This window comes from Suillus bovinus (genome assembly GCF_016758785.1).
Source record: "Suillus bovinus strain UH-Sbo-P2 chromosome Unknown EDB93scaffold_12, whole genome shotgun sequence".
NCBI classification, from domain to species: domain Eukaryota; kingdom Fungi; phylum Basidiomycota; class Agaricomycetes; order Boletales; family Suillaceae; genus Suillus; species Suillus bovinus.
In genome coordinates this window covers 609080-633029 of record NW_024542068.1, presented here as the reverse complement: position 1 = coordinate 633029, position 23950 = coordinate 609080, and the positions used below count along the sequence as shown (strand labels likewise).

Sequence of the window (23950 nt, the reverse complement as noted above, 5' to 3'; positions counted from 1 at the left end):
CCTTTGGTCCCGTCATTACTGGGTTGAGCTGCAAAAGTAGCCCAAGTTGATAAAATGTGCATCTATTTTTGTGCTATCTAACACATTACCCTCTTCTAATGTGTCTATAGCTTTGCGGCATTTCTGTGCTAGTGAAATTTGGAGCACCCGAACCAGGTAATGAATGTTGCATTTGTGGACAGCTCTGTCCATGAACATATCTCAAAGGTTCGTGGTTTTAATGATATTTTACACAATTGTCTCAAACATGTTATGCTCCATTGATTCACAGATGATCATTTATGCTACACACAACATCCTGACAGAGGAAGACTCTCCGCTTGGGCACCTTTTACTTCACTGTGTGCGCCTTTACCTCGAGGTCAACATGTACGCTGCCTTCGAGGTCCACACGACTGATGCAATCAGCGAAGGCAGAGGCGCCGTCCAAGCTCTAACAGCATTCATGAAGGTACGTCTAATGATACACTACTTTAGCAAATAAATAGTAGATTGATACTTTAGTAGCAATATATCACAGCAACCGACCAGGAGGATGGCAAGAATTGGAGTTTTCCTAAACTCTACATGACTACACATCTATTTGATGATATCAAGGCCAAGGGAGCCACAAGGAACTATAATACGAAGCCAAATGAACAAATGCATGGGCCATTGAAGGACTTGTACCAGGATCTGTCCACCCATATGGTGCTCCCTCAGGTCTACGACTTTGAAAAGACAAGCATCTCAACCTTTTTAGGGTTTGAGCAAAACAACGGGCACAGGCAGAATTTTTCTTGGTCACGTCAATCATTCGCGGGGCACTTCTAGTGCATGACGAAACCCTCGACTACTTTGTCATTGACACAGTTGATACCGACATGTTTCTTCATTTGAAGGAAATGCATCTGCAGGCAGGGCATGTGGTGCATATTTGATTGGTGAGTGTGGTGTCTCTTCGACGAGTCTGATTTGTACTAATATACTAATATTATTAATTAGCTAGCAGGCCAAGCCATTACATCACACTTAGAGATGAGTTGATAGCAGGCCGAGCCATTATATCACACTCAGAGACAAGGGGGTAGCAGGATAAGGAATTTGAACACCAATCTACCTAGTTGCACTTGTCTGTTCGCTTTTGGGGTCTCAGATTTGACTTTTTGTCTATCTTTTTGTTCTTCGTATGTTTGAACATGATGTATTAAGAGGATATCTTTCTATAGTATAAATAAACATATTTTGATGAGCATGAGGAATACTTGCCTGTGAAGAAGTGGCTGCAGGAAGTGATGCAATTTTTACACCAAAGATCTAGGGGGAGAATTACTGCATTTGGTCACCCGCAGTCTGGCAAACAATGTGTCTGTCAAGTCTGTCTGACATGTCATCCCGGACCTATGTCTGACGCTGCATGGCCCTCCAGTCCCTCTTTTCACTACAATACATTGCATAATAAGGTGTTACACAGCACCTGCCAGTGGCCACTGGATGGCTTCTCTGACTCTGACTTTGAGCTTAGCTCTGATTCTGAGCCTACCTTCGAGGATGGAATCTTGCATATTACAATCCAGAGCCTGCACCTGCCGAAATTCTTGATGTCCTGGATTATGACTCAGAGGTGGATATGACAATAGAGGATGACTGCCAATTTTAATCAGTGTTTGAGTTGGAAGGATGATTGACCCATGTGGATTTTGCAGACAGTCAGGCCATCCAGTGAAACTTGTCAAGCAAAAAAGAACATTTCAGCCGCAATCCTCGTGTCCCCAGGCAATATTGTTCAGTCTCGGGGCAGCCACAAACAGCTCAAAGGCATCCCCATCCACAAATGCACCAATTCGGTGTCAACTATGCCCAGTGTCATCAGGTGATCATGCTGTCTTCTGGAAATACAATGTTCACTAACACGTCACCAGTTCTCATGACACTTCATACAAATCCCTTCCGGCTGGCTTCATGAAGGAAATTGAAATCTCGCAGCTTGAAAAGGAACACCTTGGGATACCACTGGATTTGATTGACAACAGTGTTCAGGATGACTTGAATACAACTGCTGTGGATAGTACTAGTCAAAACTCCTTAATGAAGTGCAGGCATCAAACACTTCAAGGCAACACTGGTTCCAAGCGCTCAAAGAAGGTTTAAATTTTAAATTTGATTCACGCACATACAGTACATCGAAGCTACTCCTACTATTACCTTAGTACTAGACCTATCATAATAGTCATATGTAACTGCGCAATGCACAATTTAATGTCACAAGCTGCTTTACCATCAAGCTGTGTTCTGAAGCTATTACTTACTTACAATTCAATATGTAATGTGTGGACTTAGCGAAATTTTTGCTGGTCAAGTATGGTACAGTATGGTATAGTATTCGACTCATTTTCGGGGTCCTGGTCACTCAACTTTTGCGAGTCCGTGTTCAAAACTTTATGTTTGCTACCCCCTTGCTCAGAGATGACAAATATAAGTTGATAGCAGGCCAAGCCATTATATCATGCTCAGAGATGACAAATACAAGTTAATAGCAGGCTGAGCCATTATATCATGCTCAGAGACAACATATATGAGTTAATAGCAGGCCGAGCCATTATATCATGCTTAGAGACGATTCAGACATAGCCAGGGTATGTTTGTTTGTCATTTTCACAGATGGTTACTGACATTCCTACTTTAATTTGGTGGTCCACAGCCACACTGCCCTCCGGAAAGACACAAGAAGTGTGAGGCCTCACTGCAGCCATTATGTTCCAGTGACACCGACATTCTCATTGCCACGTCGAATCTTGCTGGACACAGTATTTATATGTGGGATATTAGTCTTGTCGTCGACTACCAGACGGCAGGCACCATTGAGGCATATTACATGCATTAATGTATTGGTATGTCAGCAGTGTTTGATTTGTGCATGTTCTATTACTTGTGGTATGCATTTAAATGCTTACAAAGTTATAATTGATGGAGCACTAACCAATATGTCTTGATTAGCAGGTCATTAGAACATTTCAAGGTTTCTATTATGACTATTGATGTGTACAGCTGCTGTGGGTGATATTACATCGAGCATGCACAAGGTAAGCGTAGTATTATTTAAAGTGTTATATTAGTTGACTAATTTTGTGTTGCTTCCCCATCCAACAATATCCTTGTCCAAAGTGATTCGGAACACACATGTCGCACATTACACAGTCACACACAGACTCAGACAGTGACTTCGATGATCAGGGGGGTGATCCTAGTCACATCTCTATTCCAGGCCCTAGCGCTTCTAAAGGGGAGCTACTAGAGGTAAGACATGATTCGCTTGTCAAAAATTTTACTGACTTGATTCATTTCAGACACTTAGAGTGCTGCAGGTTCAAATGCAGTGGCTTCAGGAAGAGAATAGGTCTATCAAAGAAGAAAACAAGACTTTACATGTGAGAAGCCCAAATGAAAACGGCGTGCGGACACTCAGCATTGTTACGACTTGGATAGTATCTGTTGGCGATGCTCAAACAGAGTGTGTGTCGTCAAGGATGTCCTTGGGCTAGCCCAAGGTTAGGGGTCTTACTTGGCAAGGCTTCGGCAAGTAAGATTTAACGCCTATGTCCAAATTGGGTAGCTTATGTCAAGCGGGGGCTTGACGATAAGTGTATCTGTCAAGGCCTACAACACCCGAAGGTTAATCACAAGATCTGCGTTAATTAGAAGGACAGAAGTCCGACTAGTTAACAGGGCTTTGCTCGTCGACAAAGTTGATGAGTAAAGATTGAGACTAGAGACTTATCCGCGATGAGCAGATAAGAAAGTAGAATATAGACTGCTGGCTAGGCAGAAAGGATCACTCTTGTTAGGAGTAGGAGGTCAAGAACCAAGTAGATTCAAGTTAAGGAGTAAGATACATGGTAGCGAGTTTATATAGAGGAAGGGATGCGTATTAGTGGGTGATAACTTGTACTACCAGAAAGGGAACTGGTCAAAGGGTGATACTGGAAAAGGAAGGCGCATTCGAGGTGAGTCATAGGCAGACCGGAATGTGCAGATAAGAAGTGAGTCAAACAACAGAATAAGAAGTGGAACGCACAGGGGCACAACCGTGCAACTGCAGAGCTAAGTATAAGTACACATGTGTGACTGCGCACTGAGTCATAGATCAAGAAAGGGGACAGGGTAAAGGGGATGCAGTATGCATCATATCATAGGTTACCGTCCGGACGGTAAGGGCAAAGGGACTGTCCACAGGATCAGTCAGGGGTTGGAACGGAGAAGGGGTATGCTTCATCAGAGAAAGGGTCTGGCCAGATGTACTGGCTCTGCTGGAGCGACAGGTAGAGAGTGAACGGGAATGCGAGGATGACGAGGATAACAAGAGCAAGGTCGGGGTAAGGGTGTGACGCAAGGGCAGATATGAGGAGAATAAGGAGAAAAATAGTAGGTGCCCAAGCGTCTAGATGTTCTTGTAACAAGCATGAACTTAGCACGCATGAAGATATCATCACCATCTATGCCCGTAAGTATGGCATGATGGTCGAGATGTTTCCTAGTGGCGATCTTCTCAACTCAAAGCTTCCAGAATCTCCGACTCCATTCAATAGTCCTGACCAATATACGACTGCAGCAATGCAGGACTCTGCCTTCTTAGACGAGCTTTACCGACACTTCCCTGAATCATTGCACAAGATGATGGAAAGTTCTTATTTCAGTGATCTGGTATGTAGCTTGTTATTCCTGGACTTGTCATGTCACTGACACTACAATGTTCTTGACTTAGGTACTGAAAAGTATTCCCGATGCCTGTGCAAACAAAATCAAGAAACTTCGCGGTGTTGCTGGTGATATCTTTGACCTTCCGTCAAAGTATTTCACCAATCCCAGCTTCGAGAGAGCCGCTATCCCCAAAATACAACAGCTCCTTGGGGTGACATCTGCTACAAACCAGACATACAAGCCTTTTCCGCCAGTGTTGTTTCCAAGATTGAAGGAAGACAAATTGTTGAAGATGGTGTTCGGAAACTGGGAGCTATTAGCGCGAGTAAGTCTTACTATTGTATCAATGATCTATCTTACTGAGTGTGACTTTATTACCCAGATTCTCAAAGCTTCGTTGCGTGGTGTTTCCTCGCTCCACCAAGGCTCAAGCGGTGGTGGTGCACATACCAACTCTCTTAAGTGGAGTGTCCGCCAAATCACACCAGGATCGATTGCATGGGCAGCAGTTATTGTAAGTCATATTACCATCATTGATGACTCGAGCCTCAGTCTTTGTGTGTTGTTGCAGGCCATATTTTTATTTTCGCCGGACACCGAGTTCTTGAGCTCTGGCCTTGGTAAGAAGTCGAATATCAATTATAAGAATCTGTTCTACAACTACAAGAAGATTCTCATTGTGAAATGGTCAACGAGGCACATCCTATCCATTGTTGCTAATATCAATTGCTATGTCTTCAAGGCCGTGAAAGGACCCGCCATCAATTCGGCTGAATAAGAGGATCATACAGATGCCATTGATTGTGTGCTAGCAGCACTGGACATGTCTGATAGCGATTCAGATGATCAATCCAACCTTTCGGCTCTGACATCTGCAATGCTTCCAGTTGCTGATCCAGCTGCTGCCACCCTAAGCACCACTGTGAGGAATTCCCAACCTGAAGCACTACCAGATGTTACGACTTGGATGGTATCTGTTGGCGACGCTCAAACAGAGCTTGTGTCGTCAACGGTCTGTGGACGTCCTTGGGCTAGCCCAAGGTTAGGGGTCGTACTTGGCGTGTCTTCGGCAAGTACGATTTGACGCCTATGTCCAAATCGGGTAGCTTATGTCACGCGGGTGCGAGACGATAAGCTATATCGGCCTAGGCTTACGACACCCGAAGGTTAATCGTAAGGATCGTCGTTAATTAGAAGGACAGAAGTCCGACTAGTTAACAGGGGCTTTGCTCGTCGACGAAGTCGATGAGTAAAGGTCGAGACTATAGGCTTATCCGCGAAGAGCAGATAAGAAGATAGAATATAGACTGCTGGCGAGGCAGAAGGATCACTCTGGTGAGAGTAGGAGGTCAAGAACCAAGTAGATTCAAGTTAGGGAATATGGTACATGGTAGCGAGTTTATATAGAGGACAGGGACATATTAGTGGATGATAACTCGTACTACCGGGAGAGGCAATCGGTAAAGGGTAAGACCATAATAGGAAGGCACGTTCGATCTAGGTAGAACGTGCTGGATAAGAAAGTGAGTCAAAGATCAGAATGAGAAGTGAAACACGCAGGGGCACGATCGTGCAACTGCGGATCTAAGTATAAGTCGCATGTGCGACTGCGCACCGAGTCAGAGATCAAGAAAGGAAAATAGGGCAAAGGGGATGCGTCATGCATCGTGTCATAGGTTACCGTCCAGACGGTAGGGGACTATCCGCAGGATCAGTCAGGTGGTGAAACGGAGCATGGGTATGCTTCGTCAGCGAACGGATCCGGCCAAATGTACTGGCTTTGCTGAAGTGACAGGTAGAGGGCGAAAGGGAATGCGAGGATGACGAGGATGACAAGGGTAAGGTCGGGGTAAGGGTATGATGCGAGGGCTGATACGAGGAGGATCAGGAGAAAAATAGTAGGGGCCCAAGCATCTAGATGTTCTTGTAACATTACCCCGGTTTCTAGGACTGAAATCAACGAGTTCAGTTATCCATGTTGTCATACCAGGAGGGGTCGCAGTCGAGGTCACGGAGTATGTCCATGGCTTCTAAAGCATTCTCTTCTCTATCTTGTTCGAGTCGTGCAGCATCATGATCATATGCTGCTTCTAACTGACGCATGTCAGTGTAGAACGTTTCTGAGGATATTCCTCGACGAAGGATCTTCTTGCCGTGAAGGCGAGGGCAGAAGGGAGTGAGATGTCCGGGGGCGAACAGTCCACAAATGCGGCAGAAGTATCGCTCGCATTGTTTCTGTTTGTGGCCGTACTGGTGGCAGACCCTGCACTTAAAGTTACACTGGTAGGGTTGTGGGGTCGTCCTAGTGTGCGTGTCGTTAAGTATCTGTTGCCTAGGTGGGATCTTGGCCCGGTACATGTCGAGTGGTGGGTAATCCGAGTGCAAGGATGCGCTCAGTATTCAATCGGCGACTTCGTCGAGGTCTTCGTGTGGGTGGAGGGACAGGGACAGGGGTATCGTCCCTGATGATAGGTGACCCGATAGATAATATCGGTATGTCATCGGTAGAGGTGAACCCTGGAGGGGGAGTGGTAAGACGAGCTTCCAAGCTCGGTTTGTCTTCTTCGTTCGTCTTTCTCCAAGGTGGTGTGCGAGTTTCCTTACTCGACTTTTCTTCTTCGTGCTTCTTCTTCCCTTTATAGGGAGCAGGTAACGGGTCGTTGGCTACGACCTCGTCATTGATGATGGCGGCTCGGAGTTCCTCGAGCTCGTCGCTAGTCATCATCCTGTACTGCTCTTCTTCGTGTTCTGCGAACAGTCTGTCGATTTCTTCGGATGTGAGGTTGGTGGGGATAAGGTTGGATCGTTCAGGAGGGAGGAGTTGGAGCACTGCGCTCGGCAGTACGCTCGACAACGGTTGCCTGTACAGGCGGTTGGTTGTATGCGATTTCTTCTTCTATTTTGACGACTACGTCGCCGAAATTCCTGGATGCGAGAAGGTTCAAGAGGGCCCTCTTGGCCTTCGTGACGGAGTATCGAGTGATCGGACTATGGGGAAGGATGCCATATGGTCCGGTTGTGAAAGCGACAGTGTCAACTGCCCGAAACGCAGTTGACAAGCTCCAAGAGAACCGTGTCTTTGGTACGGTCAATATAGCTGTCGAGTCTAAGCGCGTACTGCGCGTCGAGAATAATGGCCTCCCAGAATGCCTTCTGAGAGTCCGGGGTCTGCGTGAAAGGAACGGTGAACTCGTGGATGAGTTCGACGATGGAGGGTGTGGAACCGAGAGAGATGGAGGAGGCATTGGACGAAGTGGTAGACATGGAGATGATGGTAGCTGGTTAACAACTGAGGAGCTTTGTTGTCAGCTTGAGTCTCTTCTTATAGTCCTTGAGCATCTCCGCTGCGGACTTCAAGTCCTTCTCTGGGATCCACGTTCGTTCGGAGGGTGGATAGCCAACCCAGGAGACCAGGTATCGGCGTTTCGTTCCGGTACCCCTGTGTTGGAGGATCGCTTCTATTTCGTAATGTTCTTCCCCGTCGATCAGGTCCGGTGGCGGTTCAGTATAGTTTGGGCCATGCACGTCCGTTTCTTGATAGGAGGATAATTCTGATGCATGGAACGTGGGATGAACACGCCAGGTGGCAGGGAGTTCGAGGGTGAACGTGATAGGGGATAGGACCTGTTTAACGGTAAAGGGTCCGTATCGTTTCGGTGCGAGTTTCTTTGAAGGGAAGTGGGTGATCAAATGCGCAGCAGACAGCCACACCTTGTCCCCAACCTTCCATGGTTGGTATTTCGCCCGAACGTGCGTTCTGCCATGCGTTGCTGCGCAAGGCTGTGGCATGCGAAGGGCTTCTTCACGGATCTTCGCGAGTCTCTTGACTCGATCTTCTGCTGCTGGCAGAGCTGAGTCGGGGAAGGCGTAAGGTATGCCTTTGGGTTCATAACCCATCATGAGGTAGAACGGGGATGCGTTCCGAGCGGAGTGTCGTCTGGAATTGTGGACGAATTCGGCCATGGGAAGGTGTTTGGCCCAATCGTTAGGAGTTGTCCTACAATAGATCCGAAGGTATGTCTCCAGCTCCTGGTTCATTCGTTCTGTCTGCCCATCCGTCTGAGGGTGATAGGCAGTGGAGAGGGCTACCTGGTAGTCCAGGAGCCGTCCGAGTTCTTTTGCTAGCTTCGAGGCGAATTGTGGGCCTCGATCGGAGATGATCTTGTCGTATAGTCCGAATCGCATAAACACCTTTTTGTAAAATAATTCAGCAACACCTTCTGCAGTGATGGTTTTCTTGCAAGGCGAGAAAATTACCCCCTTCGTAAGCCCATGGTCGACCACGACCATAATGGAATCATAGCCGGCGCTCTCCGGAAGATCAGTGATAAGATCGACTGAAACTTGGGAGAACGGTCGAGTACAGGTGGAGGGAATGGGCATCAGGGGAGGTGTGGTGGGATGAGTGTCGGATTTCATCTGCTGGCACATAGTGCAGCCATCAACGTATTGTCGGATGAAAGGTGCCCATGCCGGGCCACCAATAGCTTTTCTTGACGTTCCATTCGGTATTGGAACGTCCGGGGTGCCCGGCAGTCGGGTGATCGTGGTGGAGCTCCAGAATACGCTTCCGGAGGTCAGGGGGAACGTAGGCTCGGTCCTTGAAATAAAGGATGCCTTCGTCCATGCGCCAGTCTGACAAGGCAGACTTCATAGGGGGGGCGCAGAGGCCGTTCAGGGCGTCAGCTGCTGTCTTTATAGTGAGATCAGCAGGGTTATCATTCGCTGCTTTGAACTTTGACGCTAGAGCAGTGTCAATAAGTTTAACAAAGAGCGAATCTGGGAGGAGGACAACGTCCTCGTTATCTCGATCCGAATTGTCATGATCCGGTCGTCGGGAGAGAGCATCGGGTGCAGCAAGCTTGCTGCCCGGGACATGGTGGAATTGAAGATCGTACTCGCAGAGAGTGAGCTGCCAGCGGGCTTGCCGGCGTGTCAGCGTCTGCGAGGATCGGAAATACAGGAGGTTCTTGTGGTCAGTGAAGACGATCACCGGATGGGGATTGCCTTCAAGGAAGTGTCTCCATGCCTTCAGGGCACGGATAACCGCAAGAAGCTCTCGGTCGTAGATCTGATAATTCCGTTCCGCAGCGTTAAGGGACTGCGAAAGATATCCACATGGGTGGTAGGACCCATTGTCAGTCGGTTTGCAGGAGGACTGCTCCTGTCGCAAATAGCGATGCGTCTGTGGCCAGTGCAAACTGGCGAGAGGGGTCGGGGTTCCGGAGTACAGGTTCGGTGGTAAAACATTGCTTTAGCTTCAGGAATGAAGCTTCGCAATCTGTGGACCAAGAAAACACGGTGTCTTTCTTTGTGAGGTCGAGGAGGGGGCGAGCGAGGTCGGAATAATGGGAGATGAAAGTGACGGTAGAAATTGCAGAATCCTAGGAAGGATCTGACTTCTTTTACCGTCGATGGAGTCTGCCATTCGCTGATCCCCTTGAGTTTTGCCGGGTCCATGGCAACCTGTCCGGGTCGGATGATCATCCCAAGGTACTCTACCTCTTGGGAGTCGAAAGTGCACTTTTCGGGTTTGAGGAAGAGTTGCTCCTGACGGAGCTTCTCTAAAACCCTACGGGTGCGTATCTGGTGTTCTGCAAGGTCAGAGGAGAATATTAGGATGTCGTCCATATAGACGATGAGCCATCCTTCATCTATCTCCTTGCTGAACGTCTGGTTCATGTAGGCCTGGAACGTCGCTGGTGAGTTACAGAGCCCAAAATTTGTCGAGAAGGCTGCCTTCCATCTGTCATCGGGGTGGATCAAAATATTGTTGTATCCTGAACGGACATCCACTTTGGTGAAGTATTTCGCGTCTTTGAGCTTGGCGATGAGAGGCGGAATGAGCGGAAGTGGATATGCGTTCTTGATAGTCCATTCGTTGATGTATCGGTAGTCTGACAGGGGCGAAGGGAGCCGTCCTTCTTTCCTACAAAGAAGAAGCCAGAGGCTTGAGGCGACTTCGATGGTTGGATAAAATCTTTCTGGATATGCTCATCCAGAAACGCTTTAACCGCTTCAGTCTCTTTTGGAGAGAGAGGGTAAGCTCGGGAAGATTTTGGAATAAAACCTTCCTTTGTCTCGATCCGGTGGTCTACACCTGGTCTCGATGGGGGGAGCTTGTTAAGCCCATCCTTCGCGAATATATCTGCGAAGTCGTGAAGGTATTCGGGGACAAGCTCTTCGAATGGTTTCTTCTTCGTTTCTTGAGCTTTGTCCTTGGCGAATTCCTGCGCCTTGTTACTGGTTTTCGTGTACTCCTCCTTCGCCGTAGCAAGGATCCAAATGTTGCGAAGGGGAGTCTTCTTCGTTTTCGTGGTCTCCGTCTTGGAGGTTCCATCCCTAGTTAGGGGAGTATCGAAGGTGAGGTTCTCGATCAGTCTGACCGAAGAACCATCGGTCGAGTATTCTATAAGAATCTCGTCATCAGTCAAGGGGTAAGTCGCGACTTCCTTGACTTCGGGTAGGGGTTCGATCTTCCCTACCCAGACGTCTTCCATGACGTCAGTTTCTTGAGGCATCTCGAAATGCTTTTCTTCGGCGGGTACCTCCTTGGCAGGTTTTGCCTTCTTCGTCTTCTTTTTCTTCTTCTTGCAGTCGAATTTCTTCGAGTACGTGTTCCGTACCCAGGGGGAGTGACTTGAGAGGTTTGAAAGGTGCCTCTTCCTCGTCCTCGATCATTGGTCGGAGACCTTCGAATCGGTAGGGGGTTACCCCGTTCCTTCTTCGAATCTTGTTGAGTAGATTCTCAACATATCTGGATCTGGTTGTGGGGAGCATTGTGATTTCGTTGCGTCCCCAATCGATATCCGGTTTCATGGCGGATAGCCAGGGTTTCCCTAGCAAGATATCGTCTCGTTCGGAAAGTCTAGTGACGTTAAACTTTCCCCACATAGTTCGTCCGTCGAGTCGGACGAAGAGTATGCAGTATCGGGTGACCTTCCCAGCAGTGGATTGGCTTCCATCTACTGTAGTGATGCGGAAGGGTTTCTTCAGGAGGTGGGTTCTAATATTGTGCTTCTTTACGAAGGTGTCACAAATAAATGTTCCCCCAGCCCCTGAGTCGATGATGGCTGTTGTTGCAACGGTTTTCGTACTCGTGGAAGAGAAAAGTGTCACCGGGACACGGAATTCATTTTCTTTTCCTACAGTATGAGTACACAGGATATCTAAGGAGGGGACGCACGTTGCTTTTGCGGTCCTCCGCTCTAAAAATCCTCTTCTCCTTGGAGCCTGTTGGTCTCCATGTCGTCTTCGGAGGTTTCGTCATCACGCTGGTCTCTACCAGTCGTTACCGGAGTCTTTCCTTTGGTATCTTTCTTCTCTCCACGTCGTATCTTCGGGTGGAATCTGGGATCGTTGGCTCTGTGGCCATGCTCTTTGCATGAGAAGCAAAGGCCCTTCTTGTAGCATTCGTCTTTCTCTGCCTGAGAGAGGGTGCGGTCTACGTCCATAGCGTTAGGGTCTCTGGACGATGAGACATTAGGCTTGGGGTAGTACTTGGAACCGCGAGGGGCGTATCGGGTGTGTTGGTTGCGGGAGTTGGCAGAGACGGCCTTGCTCCTGCGGTAGTTAGCAGTCGAGCTGTACCGCAGAAGTGTACCACTTTTCGATAGTGTCAGGAAGTGTCTCCTTCCTGTAGATTGCTTCGCGAAGGCTTGGGTTCAGGCCTTTCTCAAAGAAGTGTGAGAGTGTCACGCCTTCCTTGATATTGGCGATGGTAGCCAACGTTTTGAACTTCGAGATGTAGTCCGTAACGTTGTTTCCCATTCTGAGTTCGGCGATTTCGGTAAGGGCATTCACCTGCTTATCAACGGGTTGAAATGCAAGGTTGAATCCTTTCTCGAATTCTGCGAACGTTCCGAATTTCGGAGGGTTGGTGCTGAAAGCTTCGCGATAGAAGTTATCAGCCCATGCTTTAGCGCTGTTCTTTGTCATTAATGACAGGGCGACGGACACCATGATCTGCTCGCTGCAATAGACGGTGGGGTTGATGAGGAAGTACGTCTTTAAGCTGTAGAGCCATCGTTGTGCGTCGTCGGTGTTCCCATCGTAGTCTGTTGGTGACCCTGCTTTGAGTTCAGGGGCACGAACTACGACGGCGGTGGAGGAGGATGGGTTAGACATTCTTGTCTTCGGATTGGCGCTTGTGTTTCGGGGAGGTACTTCGTCTGGAAAGTCCTCTTCAGAAGTCGGAGTGTTTCCTAGATCTTCTTCGTCGTTCAGTCCCTCGTCTGAGTGGTACTGCTCTGTCGGTGAGGTGGGAGAGCTAAACTGTCCGTCTACCTCTTCTTCGTCAGGATCTTCCTGATTCGGGTCGCGCTCCCAAGAGAACTTGCGTGTCCAGGGAGTGGTCGTCTTGTATCTGTTTCTGTCCTCGATAGGTGTCGAGGGCTAGAAGGAAACTTGAATCTTTTGTTACGACTTGGATGGTATCTGTTGGCGACGCTCAAACAGAGCTTGTGTCGTCAACGGTCTGTGGACGTCCTTGGGCTAGCCCAAGGTTAGGGGTCGTACTTGGCGGGTCTTCGGCAAGTACGATTTAACGCCTATGTCCAAATCGGGTAGCTTATGTCACGCGGATGCGAGACGATAAGCTATATCGGCCTAGGCTTACGACACCCGAAGGTTAATCGTAAGGATCGTCGTTAATTAGAAGGACAGAAGTCCGACTAGTTAACAGGGGCTTTGTTCGTCGATGAAGTCGATGAGCAAAGGTCGAGACTATAGGCTTATCCGCGAAGAGCAGATAAGAAGATAGAATATAGACTGCTGGCGAGGCAGAAGGATCACTCTGGTGAGAGTAGGAGGTCAAGAACCAAGTAGATTCAAGTTAAGGAATATGGTACATGGTAGCGAGTTTATATAGAGGACAGGAGACGTATTAGTGGGTGATAACTCGTACTACCGGGAGAGGCAATCGGTAAAGGGTATGACTATAACAGGAAGGCACGTTCGGTCGAGGTAGAACGTGCTAGATAAGAAAGTGAGTCAAGGATCGGAATAAGAAGTGAAACGCGCAGAGGCACAATCGTGCAACTGCGGATCTAAGTATAAGTCGCATGTGCAACTGCGCACCGAGTCAGAGATCAAGAAAGGAAACAGGGCAAAGGGGATGCGTCGTGCATCGTGTCATAGGTTACCGTCCAGACGGTAAGGGTAAGGGGACTGTCCGCAGGATCAGTCATGTGGTGAAACGGAGCATGGGTATGCTTCGTCAGCGAAAGGATCCGGCCAGATGTACTGGCTTTGCTGAAGCGACAGGTAGAGGGCGAACGGGAATGCGAGGATGACAAGGATGACAAGGGTAATGTCGGGGTAAGGGTATGATGCGAGGGCTGATACGAGGAGGATTAGGAGAAAAAATAGTAGGGGCCCAAGCGTCTAGATGTTCTTGTAACAAAAATGGTCTTGCAGACCAGGGGTAATGATAGTGTGTGGCATGTGGTTGCGCAGAAACAACTTAAGGGCTGGGAGGAACATGGACGCACCATGTGCAGTGACGAGGTGCTGAACCAAACACTGAGGGTATGCAGGCGTCTTAGCGAGAAAGTAGACTGTTCGTTGCTCAGGGAGGATGGGAAGTGTATTGACAGGGACAGTGTCTGGCCCTTCCATCTCTGAGTCCGAGTCCGAGTCATATCCACGGTCACGAGTGAAATTGGTTGGTGCCGACTGAGACTGTTCCAACAGCCAGTTGAGGTAGAAACCACGCAGGAAGACTGCCTCCTGGCGCTGGAGCCATAAGGCCATTTGTTCTTCATAGTCACGCTTGTTACTGGCGTGATACACTTCTTTGGCAAAGTTGATGTGCAATCGTTCAGGAAGTTCGCTGTTAAAGCTGTCTGTAGCGCCAAACAATAGGATAGACTGAACATAGTGAGAGAGCTGATATAATTTGGGAATATTAAAATGCTCACGAATATCGAGTTGCTGCAGGACGTCCTTGTTGGCGTGAAATATCGCCAGAGCGCTTTCCAGGCCATTGAGGGATTCAGTTGAGTGAACTCGAAGCTGAGCATAGTACGAAAAATCTAGAATTGCTCGCGCAACTACTAACACTTGGCTGGTAAGCAAACCAAAACAATCACATCAGCACCAACCTCGTGCTTAGCAACAATTGAAGCTTACCTAGGGACAGCGCCAGCAAGTAGCCCAACAAATACACACTGCATCTCTTTGTGTTCTGTCCCCGTCCACTGCTTTACCGTAGATACTTCCTTCTTGAAATGCCGAAGACTGGGATAATCAGGCATCACTTTGAACCGTGCGTCCATTTCTTCTTCGCCGACAATATCAAGGCACCACTTAACTAAATGGTCCTTAAAGATGCCTTTGTGGAGTTGGTGTAGGAGGTCGGGTGTAAAGGCCAGGAAGATGTTAGAGTGGGGGAGATTAGCCCAAAACGAAGCATAGGCGGTGCGTAGTCCAAATTCCTCAAATTCAGCAGGATGGTGACCAGTCTTTCGCTTCTCTAATATCCCCTTTATCACTGCAGGATCCTGCATTGGCGAATCCAGTGGATCGCCTCTTTCATCCGCCGCAATTACACATTTCGGACAGCGGTTTTCCTTGCAACATGCAACCAGACACTGCTCTGGAAAGTCCACTACATACGCGGCAAGGATTGGATACACTCGATGGATCAACGAATCAGCGCACACCATTTCAACGCCATCTTCACCTGCAGCAACAAGGGGTTGAAGGAGGAGGGACATGCAATGATGGAATAGTTGGTAGTTGGCGAGGGAGCGTTCATCAGGTGTAAAGCAGTCAAGCTTTCCTGAAGGTAGGTAACCAATCAGGACTGTTGCTCATGCTGACGTTTGCCGCCATTTTTCTTTAGCAATGTTTCCAATAGAGAGGTACACAGGATATGCCGTTTTGTCACCTCGGAATTGCGACAGACCTGTTTTGTCTGTTGCAAGAATAATTGGTGCGATGGTTGCTCCTTCCGGCACCTTTTTCTGGACAACACAGGTCAGTGCTTGTCATTTTCGATGTTTTTTTGGTATGGTGCTTACTTGCATGTTACACCACCAATCTGCAGTCCACATATTGTCTATCACTTGGTGGAGTCCTGCAGAGTCTGTGTATGCGCAAGCAGGTGTGTACACCATTTGATCCTTGAACAAAGGATTTCTGATCAAGTCTTTGATGCACTCTATGGGATTGCGCATCCACAGTTCAACATCTTCGTGCAACGGTTCACCTTTTTCGTCCGTTCTATTTCCCTGAACACTAATCTTCTTACAGCTCCAGGTGGCTCCATGTGGGAGTTCATCAACCTTCTTGAGGAATGATTGGTTGTTGTGGAATGAAGGTTGCATTCAGTTTCGTGTCTATCATGCTGGTCAGTACAATTTTTTTGGTGCTTGATGCCAAACTTACAATCGGTAACTTTAGAAATTCATTGGTTCGAGTCTGTCCAAGGCTTTTTACAAGCCACTTGGCGAGACCCCTACTCTTCCCTGGCAGCTAAAGTCAGGCAGAGGCTATAAACACAATAGGGTACATACTTGTCACAAAATGGAGCCCACTCGTCCTCACCCATGCCTTCCTTGTACTTCCGGTACCTTTCAAATTCAGTTTCCCCTTCCCGCAGTGCCCATCCACCACCGGAACATTGCTTGAAATAGCACCCACCACCTTCCACTACCTCACCTTCATCAGCAACATCCTCGACCATCACACGCTGACTTTTTGGCGCCAGTGGATTATGTTCATCAGCCTTGAAAGAGTCGAAAGAGTTGGACCGTGAGCAGCGAAGTGGGGAAAATGAGTGGCCAGCATTGTGGTTCTTCATAGAAGGTGCATTGTCTTTCAAGTCTTTTTCTTCAATCATTAACTCCCATGCCCTTCTGCATTTAGGCCGGTTAGCTATGTGTCTCTTGATGCCCCCCCTCATAGGGAACTCCTTGCCACAAAATGCACAGCAGTGTGACATAGTAGGTGAGTATAAGTTTGCACTGGTCTTGTGTGACTTGTCTCATTGTATGCCCATTTTTTTTCAATGGCCTGGTCTAGACTTAAACTGGGCGCAGTTACCGAGCGCCGCGCCACCACTTGATCTGAGCACCACACCACACAACCCTGATTTTGGAAAGTACGGCAAGTCTTGGCTAGTTTTGTTGCTTGGGAGGATGATCCATGAGGTGCGCAGCTTGTTTTGTTGATTGGGAGGGGTGTGCTTACCCTGATCTTGCAACCAGATGTGCCCTCACAAAGTGCAAGTCCCAGTCTTGCCACCAGACACACCCTCACAAACCTATGGATTACAGCCTCGTTTAGACTTGATCTGTATGCCAAAGTTATGGCCTCGTTTAGACTCAATCCATGCGCCAAGTCGCAATCAGGTACAGTTTTTTTCGAGGATGATCCATGAGGTGTGCTTACCCTGGCTACTTACCTGCCTGGTTCCCAACACAGTGTGTCCGAGAGAACAAGATCGAGAGAGCCAATGACCTCGTGAGTCATGGCGCATTGTTTGCAACCTCCATTACAATCTTCCTTGTCTAGCACCTGCCTGGTTTCCAACACAGTGTGTCCGAGAGAACAAGATCGAGAGAGCCAATGACCTCGTGAGTCATGGTGCGTTGTTTGCAACCTCCATTATAATCTTCCTCATCTAGCACCTGCCTGGTTCCCAACACAGTGTATCTTCCTCGTCTAGCAAGAGAACAAGATCGAGAGAGCAAATGACCAATTCTAGTATGTTAAATTCTTGTCTCTGATACTAGCTAATTTGATGTGCTACGTTAGTTTGGAAATACCATGGGCGGCCAGAAGTACCTCTAAAAGCTGCGCCCATTTGGCTTCCTCGCACTGTTTCACCTCTGCATCCCAGCGCTCAACGACGAGCCTTTGTATGCTCGCTTATAAGATACTAATAGCTGGGCCTGGTGCTACTTCTAACAGTTGCAGTTTTTTTGCTTGCTCGCAGGCCTTCACTTCTGCCTCCCAATGCTCCAGAATTAGGTTTTGTATGTAATTCTGGGAAGCTGTGATAGGGCTGGGTGTTTGACGAAACGGAGGGCACAGGAACATGGGCTCTGCATCAGGCCTTTCGAGCTTGGGTCTGCAAGCCAGTGAGTATTTGAGTGTAACATGGAATGGCAACTAACCTTTTGACGTCAATTTTCGTGTCTTCACAGCCAGCCTCTTTGCGACCAGCGATTTGTGACATCGGGCTGCAAGATTCGTCAGAGCACAGTGAGTTTTGAAGCAAGCTCCATACTGTTTTTTTGACAAGTCGGGGGTATTCATAACAGTGAAAATAAATTGTGACGGTATGATCATACCTTTTTATTGTCCCTCTCATTTGACACAGCTTTCAGCCCTTCATTCTACAAATCAACAATCAACGAACTATTAAGGTTCAATTGTGAGTTATTTGTATGTTTCGCAGTGGTATAAATTGTGCTGACCTGCTGTGTACTTTGACAAGACAACCATGGCACCTCGTAAGCCTACCTCCAAGCCAAAGTGCACCCCCTCACCACCTGCCGCGAAACAGCAGGTGTGCACTGCAAGTGGTCAAGAGCGGTGACTAACTGAAAAAGAGAATTACTGTTGTAAGTACCAGCATATTATGTTCTGACTCACCATCTCGTTCTACAGTCAGCGAATCCCAACATGTTGTCCATCACCAAGAAATCAAGGAGACCCAGACAGCAAAACAGAAGAAGAAAACCTTAAAGGCTGCCTACCAAGGGCATCCTGACGTCTTCAAGAAAGAGCCGTCAGAGCTCCTTAGCGACATGGACAGGCAAGAAGACACAATGGTACGAGCTTTTTTTTTCTTTCCTAATCTTAAATCAGCCACTGACAATTTTTTTTTCAGTTCTCTGATCACAGTGTCAATACAAGGTTGTCCAACACTAATAGCCTGACATTCAGTACAGGGAAAATCCCTCCAAGGTTGTGCAACCCATCCATACATAAAACTAAAGGACCAAAAGGTATGTTTCTACTTTATATAATTACACTACTAACCCTCCATCAAACAGCACTGCATAATGTTGACGAGTCAACAGACGACGGCGACGACGCTGCTGACAATGACGACAACGATCAGTTGCCTGCAGCTTGAGGGACCAAGCGATCATTTGATGACATGTCATATGAAGATACCATGGTGCCGAAGGTCAAGAACAACACTGACAGTTTGCGTCGACGCATGAAAGCCAGCAACTTTGACAAAATCTCAAAAGAGATTCTCATAACTGCTTGCTCCATTTATCGGTGTCTCATCGTCACACAGGCACCTTTTCCGGATTCCATTGCAGCTGAGACAAAACTGGCGAAAGAGGCCTGGCGCGAGGCATGTCAACTCAAAGGTGTTGACGTCAAACTGACCCCTTCGGCAGTGAATATGGTGAGCACAGTATTTTTAGTGCATTCCTGGTCTTATTCATTCAAAGCTATTAAAACGCACTTCACAAGTGCAAGGCGAACTCAAGATGAAGATGCGTCCACCCATGGCTTCATTTCACGGCTTCCGCTCAAGTAATTCTATGGAGGTGATAAGGTCAAACCGAGATCTTGCGGAGAGATTGAAAATTGGCTCGATCTTTGTTTTCAAGGTGAGTATTTGACGGTCTACATAACTTAGTGCTGACATTGAGCAATAGGACCCATCATCGAAGTCAGGCATCTACAAGACTGAGTTGCTTCAACAGGGTATCAACGGCATGTGGTTCTTGAACTGAAGTGATGAGGGTGTCATCTACCACAAATACTTCAACCTCATCCCTATCAAAACTATTGCGCTCGTGCTTACAGCTGTGAGCCGTTTTTCAAATTCTTACTTTCAACTTGATGACGCTGACAATAGTATCTTATAGATAGAATGTTGTGTCGATGAGTGGTCGCAAGGCATCAAAGAGGACATCAAGTTCACATCTGCTAGTTATGGGGCCGTCTACAACCATCATTTCAGCTCACTGCAACGCTTTGATGAGCGCACGGTGGCTTACACACTCCTCTCAAAAATTTATATCAATCTGCATGATACAGCACGGTATGTTGGACTCTTATCTCACTGACTTTTCTAATGCTCACGCTTCTCAGCTTCCATGCAGGTGTCGCATTACTCATTCCATTGTCAGCTACATCCCAGGCCCACATCGACAATGCGGCATTTGAAGACGCTATTCGAGAGTACCAGCGTGAGGGGAAGGATGTGGCAGTCGAGGATAGTGATGTTCTGGCCCGGCTTAGGCTCGGCTTCAAAGGGCTTAGGCTCACAAAAATTCAGAGCCTAGGCCGTGAGCCCAAGCCAGCCCAAAGCCGGGGCTTAAGCCCAACCAGGCCGCGGCTTTTCGCAGCCAACAGACAGCTCAAGACCACTGTGGCATTAGGCAGCATAATTACAATATATCTAGTAAATGGCAGTGCTGCCTTCTCCGCATGTTGAAGAAGGGCCGCCGTAGGTTTGGTTTTGCGTACAGGACGCGCAACATGGTGCTCGGTTTCTGTGCTCATCATAGGTAGGTAGCAGGTAGTTGGGACATTAGAGGGACACGTACCAACATAAATCAATTGAAAGATATTGGGTGGACAATCACACTTGCGAAGGTGAAGCACATAAGGCTTCAAAATTACCAAAAATATTGGCTTGTGCAGTTGAGATCTAGTTTGCCGACAGCGGAGTGAGTTATGTCGAGCTCACAAAGCACAAGACATAGCGCTGGCAGCTCACCGTGGCTTTTGCATAGCAACACACAAGAGAAAAGGCATCAAAGGAGGGTAAATTGCTGGATATGTTGGACAGAGTAGGCTTTTCGACTGCAATGTGAGTAACGTCGACCAACCGAAGCACAAATAAGACATGGCAACTCACTGCGACATATGGACCGTCGAAGCTGATAAGAGTGATGGAAGTCAGAAGGTCGAAAAGACAAAAATAGAGTCGGAAAATGTACCTCCGGTGAGGCTTCTATGGCAGTGCCACTGAACATGCCTAAGCCACGGCTTAGGCCGCCGGCTCAGGCTTTTCGAAATTCAAGCCCAGGCCCAAGCCTTTCTCAGGCCGTGACTTAGGCCTAGGGCCTCAAGCCGAGCCGTGCACATCACTAGTCGAGGATGAGGTCGAGGAGTATGAGTATCCTAGTAGCGAGGGTGGGGATGATGAATAGGGACGCAGTGAGTAAGACATTCGTATTATGCTAGTTTGTGTTTCAGGTGCTTGAATTTAATTGTTACTACGAGGTTCTTTGGTGTGCTATATAGCTGCTGGTAGTAATTTATAGCTGCGTTTAGTAGCACTCCGACAAACTACAGTAGTACCTCGTAGCTACTAGTAGTTACTACGGGACCCTATGGTGACTACATAGAGGGCACTTGACAACGGGGCTACTTGTGCTACCCTGACTATATAGTGCTATGTAGTCACTTTGTTTTTTCCTGATGTTGTGTTGCATCTAGCTTGACTATCAGCTTTTGCTCTACATTTCCTTCACGTTGGAGTTTGAGTGACGTGTGGGTGTTTTCCCGACTATATACTAGTGTATAAAATTTAGACAATGTTCTTTCCTCTACAAGGTCAGATATCACAATGTATTGATCAATGACAGAATTACGCCGATGTTGGTGATTATGTACTATATATTACTATATATTTTCTTCTCATCTCTCTGCCAGTTCACTGATGGTAATGCAGCTGCTTTCTATCGTCTTCGCGGACCTTACCAAGCACCCCCGGGCCTTGAGATTAATCAATTAGCTATTCGCTTTGCAATTCCTGAATATTTTGCACGCGAACATTCGGCTCAAGATGCATACGAACGCATCCGCAGATCTGCAGGACATTGTTTCGCTGGAGATGCGAACGAGATACCCAGTTACTGCCAAACAGAACGCCTCATTGCTCAATTTACTGGAGTCGAGTCCATCGAACACGACTGTGTCCAGAGTCGTTGTAGCTTTCACAGGGCCATTCTCTCACCTTGAACATCGCCCCATCTGAAGTCATGACCTTTGTGACGCTATCAAACTGCTAAGTAGCGGGGTCGGACCAAATTTTTCACAATCCCACTGGATGCCCAGCCCCAAGCACTATGGCGCAATCTCGGTCATGCTGAAAAATGTTTCATCTTCAGAACGAAACAGAACGTATCTTGATCTTCTTGATGGATGATGGATGATGCTCAATGTATTGTCGAACTCAACGTAGTAAATTTTCGCTCAAACGTTCTCAACAATAATGGATAACTTGAAGGTCTCTCTAACTTGTACTAGTATTGCATCGCTAAGTCTCCAAGGCAGATTTACTGTTCACTGCATTGGTATCGTTGACAACTACATGAATACGTGCCAGAAAATTCCTGATGCTCGTAGCGCTACTTGTCCTTGTCGTCGTAGGAAATTGTGAATTAGACCCCAGAAGCCTCTTCTTCAGACAAATAGGTATGTCAGCATCTAGTGTCAACTGACGGTTGATGATACTTGCCGCGCTTCTTCTCGTAGTCCAGCGGGACGTAGTCGGGGAAGTAGTCGTCTTTAGACAAATAGGTATGTCAGCATCTAGTGTCAACTGACAGTTGATGATACTTGCCGCGCTTCTTCTCGTAGTCCGACGAGACGTAGTCGGGGAAGTAGTCGTCTTTAGACAAATAGGTATGTCAGCATCTAGTGTCAACTGACAGTTGATGATACTTGCCGCGCTTCTTCTCGTAGTCCGACGAGACGTAGTCAGGGAAGTAGTCGTCTTTGAACAAATAGGTATGTCAGCATCTAGTGTCAACTGACGGTTGATGATACTTGCCACGGGCCACATCCTCGCGCTTGGCTACAGCTGCATGTTATGTTAATAACTATCATGCTACTGACATCATGAATACTCGCAGAGTTCAATAGTCCCTCCTGACATGGGGTATGCGACTGCAAGAGCCACCATAGAGGTGAGTGCATTAAGCAAGAAGAAACGCTGCATGTTTGAAACAAAGTTTAGAGCTTTGTCAGTGCATACCTCGCTCGAAAATCAGGGGCCCTTCTTATACCCTGTCACGGTCGTAGGTTCGCTCAACCAGCCAGGCCTTGCTGGAATACGACGTGGCACTATATGATGATGCGATGATGACTGTGCATCGTATTCAAAGCTTGAAAATGGGTTTTTGTCGTGAACTACCTGGATTTCAATTAATGAAACGTGCGCCACCTCGTGGTTTGCCAACTTGTGACTTGTCAGTGCACCAAAGCAGGCTGCAGCACTGAGGGAAAAAAGGGGGGTTGGACTAGCAATGGAAATGACACACGAACCTCATATTCTAGTTAGATTATCGCTGTGTAACCGCGAAATGACAATGTTGTATCCTCATGCCATTTGCACCATATTCTCATATGCAGCTGGACTTGAATAGTGACCATGGAGTATGATCAAAGTCGGAGGATATCGACCAGCTTCGAGTGGATGTAGGAGTGTCCGGGCCATGGAGGGAAAACGGGCTGAAAACGGTCGGTCTTGTGGTAGCAGTGCTGCATGACACTAGTGTCAATATTAATGTGATTTTAAATAGAGTTATTCATACTGAGAGAATTTCGAATTGTTGGTAAACGTTTGAACTATGATGAAGAGTTGGTGACGATGCCAGCCTGAGGGAGGTTTACCGCAAGTGTCAGACACGTTCGACCAACACAAGAAACGACGGATCAAGCCCAGTGAAAACCCACTATGGCGTGGCACGATGGGATCTGATTATTTTCTGATTGTAACATCGTTGATAGGGTAGATTATGAAAAGCAAATTGTAGCCACATTGTTTAGCGTCGTTCCTTGCGTCACTTTGCATCGTCCTTACATTACAGTTTGTCGTTTTGCATCGTATCGCGCGCACATTGCATTGTATTTGCAGGACTCTCACACAATGTGTGATGGTGTGAACGAAAAACTTATGTCGTCGGAGGAGATCGTGCCCCATCATGCAATATATGTGATTCCTACCGACGTCATATGTCTGTCTCTGATTTTTTGCGTAGGTGAGAAAAAAAAAACATATCACGCCCGTTCTCATCGTGCCACACCATAGTGGGTTTTCACTGGGGACCGCAGTGTTTGTTCGTGTGTTGGGCTATGAAGAGACTTCATTCATTGAGCAAGCCATAGTACTGAATCAGAAGTTCAAAGGACACTCAAGGAAAGACATTGTTTAAAAGATCGCTTTCCCCCTCATACTATACGCTCCCGGTGCTACATAAAAATATCATTAACGCCGGCATTGTTTAATAGTTATTCAAGAATAGACGTGCAGATGGCCTGGTCAACATTGAGAGTC

General features: G+C 47.4%; 6 protein-coding genes across 6 annotated transcripts; 4 read left to right on the top strand and 2 right to left on the bottom strand.

Annotated features, from left to right (window-relative positions):
- Positions 1 to 159: 159 nt before the first annotated feature.
- EDB93DRAFT_1248116 (uncharacterized protein) lies at positions 160 to 920 on the top strand (the record flags this gene model as incomplete). The annotated part of the gene is made up of 4 exons (XM_041452675.1): positions 160 to 207; positions 272 to 451; positions 508 to 702; positions 768 to 920. The coding sequence occupies 4 exons, from the start codon at positions 160 to 162 to the stop codon at positions 918 to 920; spliced, it is 576 nt and encodes a 191-aa protein (XP_041310305.1).
- A 739-nt stretch (positions 921 to 1659) lies between these two features.
- EDB93DRAFT_1080643 (uncharacterized protein) lies at positions 1660 to 1890 on the top strand (the record flags this gene model as incomplete). Its single annotated transcript, XM_041445556.1, has 1 exon — positions 1660 to 1890. The coding sequence occupies one exon, from the start codon at positions 1660 to 1662 to the stop codon at positions 1888 to 1890; it is 231 nt and encodes a 76-aa protein (XP_041310304.1).
- A 3031-nt stretch (positions 1891 to 4921) lies between these two features.
- EDB93DRAFT_1062714 (uncharacterized protein) lies at positions 4922 to 5428 on the top strand (the record flags this gene model as incomplete). The annotated part of the gene is made up of 3 exons (XM_041444854.1): positions 4922 to 5002; positions 5060 to 5191; positions 5249 to 5428. Coding segments are annotated over 3 exons (393 nt in total), but the record flags the coding sequence as incomplete, so codon positions are not given.
- Positions 5429 to 14061: 8633 nt separating this feature from the next.
- EDB93DRAFT_1239410 (uncharacterized protein) lies at positions 14062 to 15395 on the bottom strand (the record flags this gene model as incomplete). The annotated part of the gene is made up of 3 exons (XM_041451627.1): positions 14062 to 14147; positions 14169 to 14743; positions 14809 to 15395. 3 exons carry the CDS (start codon positions 15393 to 15395, stop codon positions 14062 to 14064), a joined length of 1248 nt encoding a protein of 415 aa, XP_041310302.1.
- A 2158-nt stretch (positions 15396 to 17553) lies between these two features.
- On the bottom strand, positions 17554 to 17943 carry EDB93DRAFT_1248109 (uncharacterized protein; the record flags this gene model as incomplete). Its single annotated transcript, XM_041452674.1, has 3 exons — positions 17554 to 17755; positions 17802 to 17867; positions 17915 to 17943. 3 exons carry the CDS (start codon positions 17941 to 17943, stop codon positions 17554 to 17556), a joined length of 297 nt encoding a protein of 98 aa, XP_041310301.1.
- Positions 17944 to 18130: 187 nt separating this feature from the next.
- EDB93DRAFT_1335942 (uncharacterized protein) lies at positions 18131 to 21227 on the top strand (the record flags this gene model as incomplete). Its single annotated transcript, XM_041455317.1, has 15 exons — positions 18131 to 18196; positions 18242 to 18251; positions 18298 to 18461; positions 18521 to 18638; positions 18807 to 19054; positions 19101 to 19262; positions 19311 to 19345; positions 19391 to 19463; positions 19524 to 19699; positions 19750 to 19946; positions 20130 to 20168; positions 20228 to 20330; positions 20397 to 20427; positions 20453 to 20473; positions 20658 to 21227. 15 exons carry the CDS (start codon positions 18131 to 18133, stop codon positions 20814 to 20816), a joined length of 1602 nt encoding a protein of 533 aa, XP_041310300.1. The 3' UTR covers positions 20817 to 21227.
- Between the last annotated feature and the right edge of the window lie 2723 nt (positions 21228 to 23950).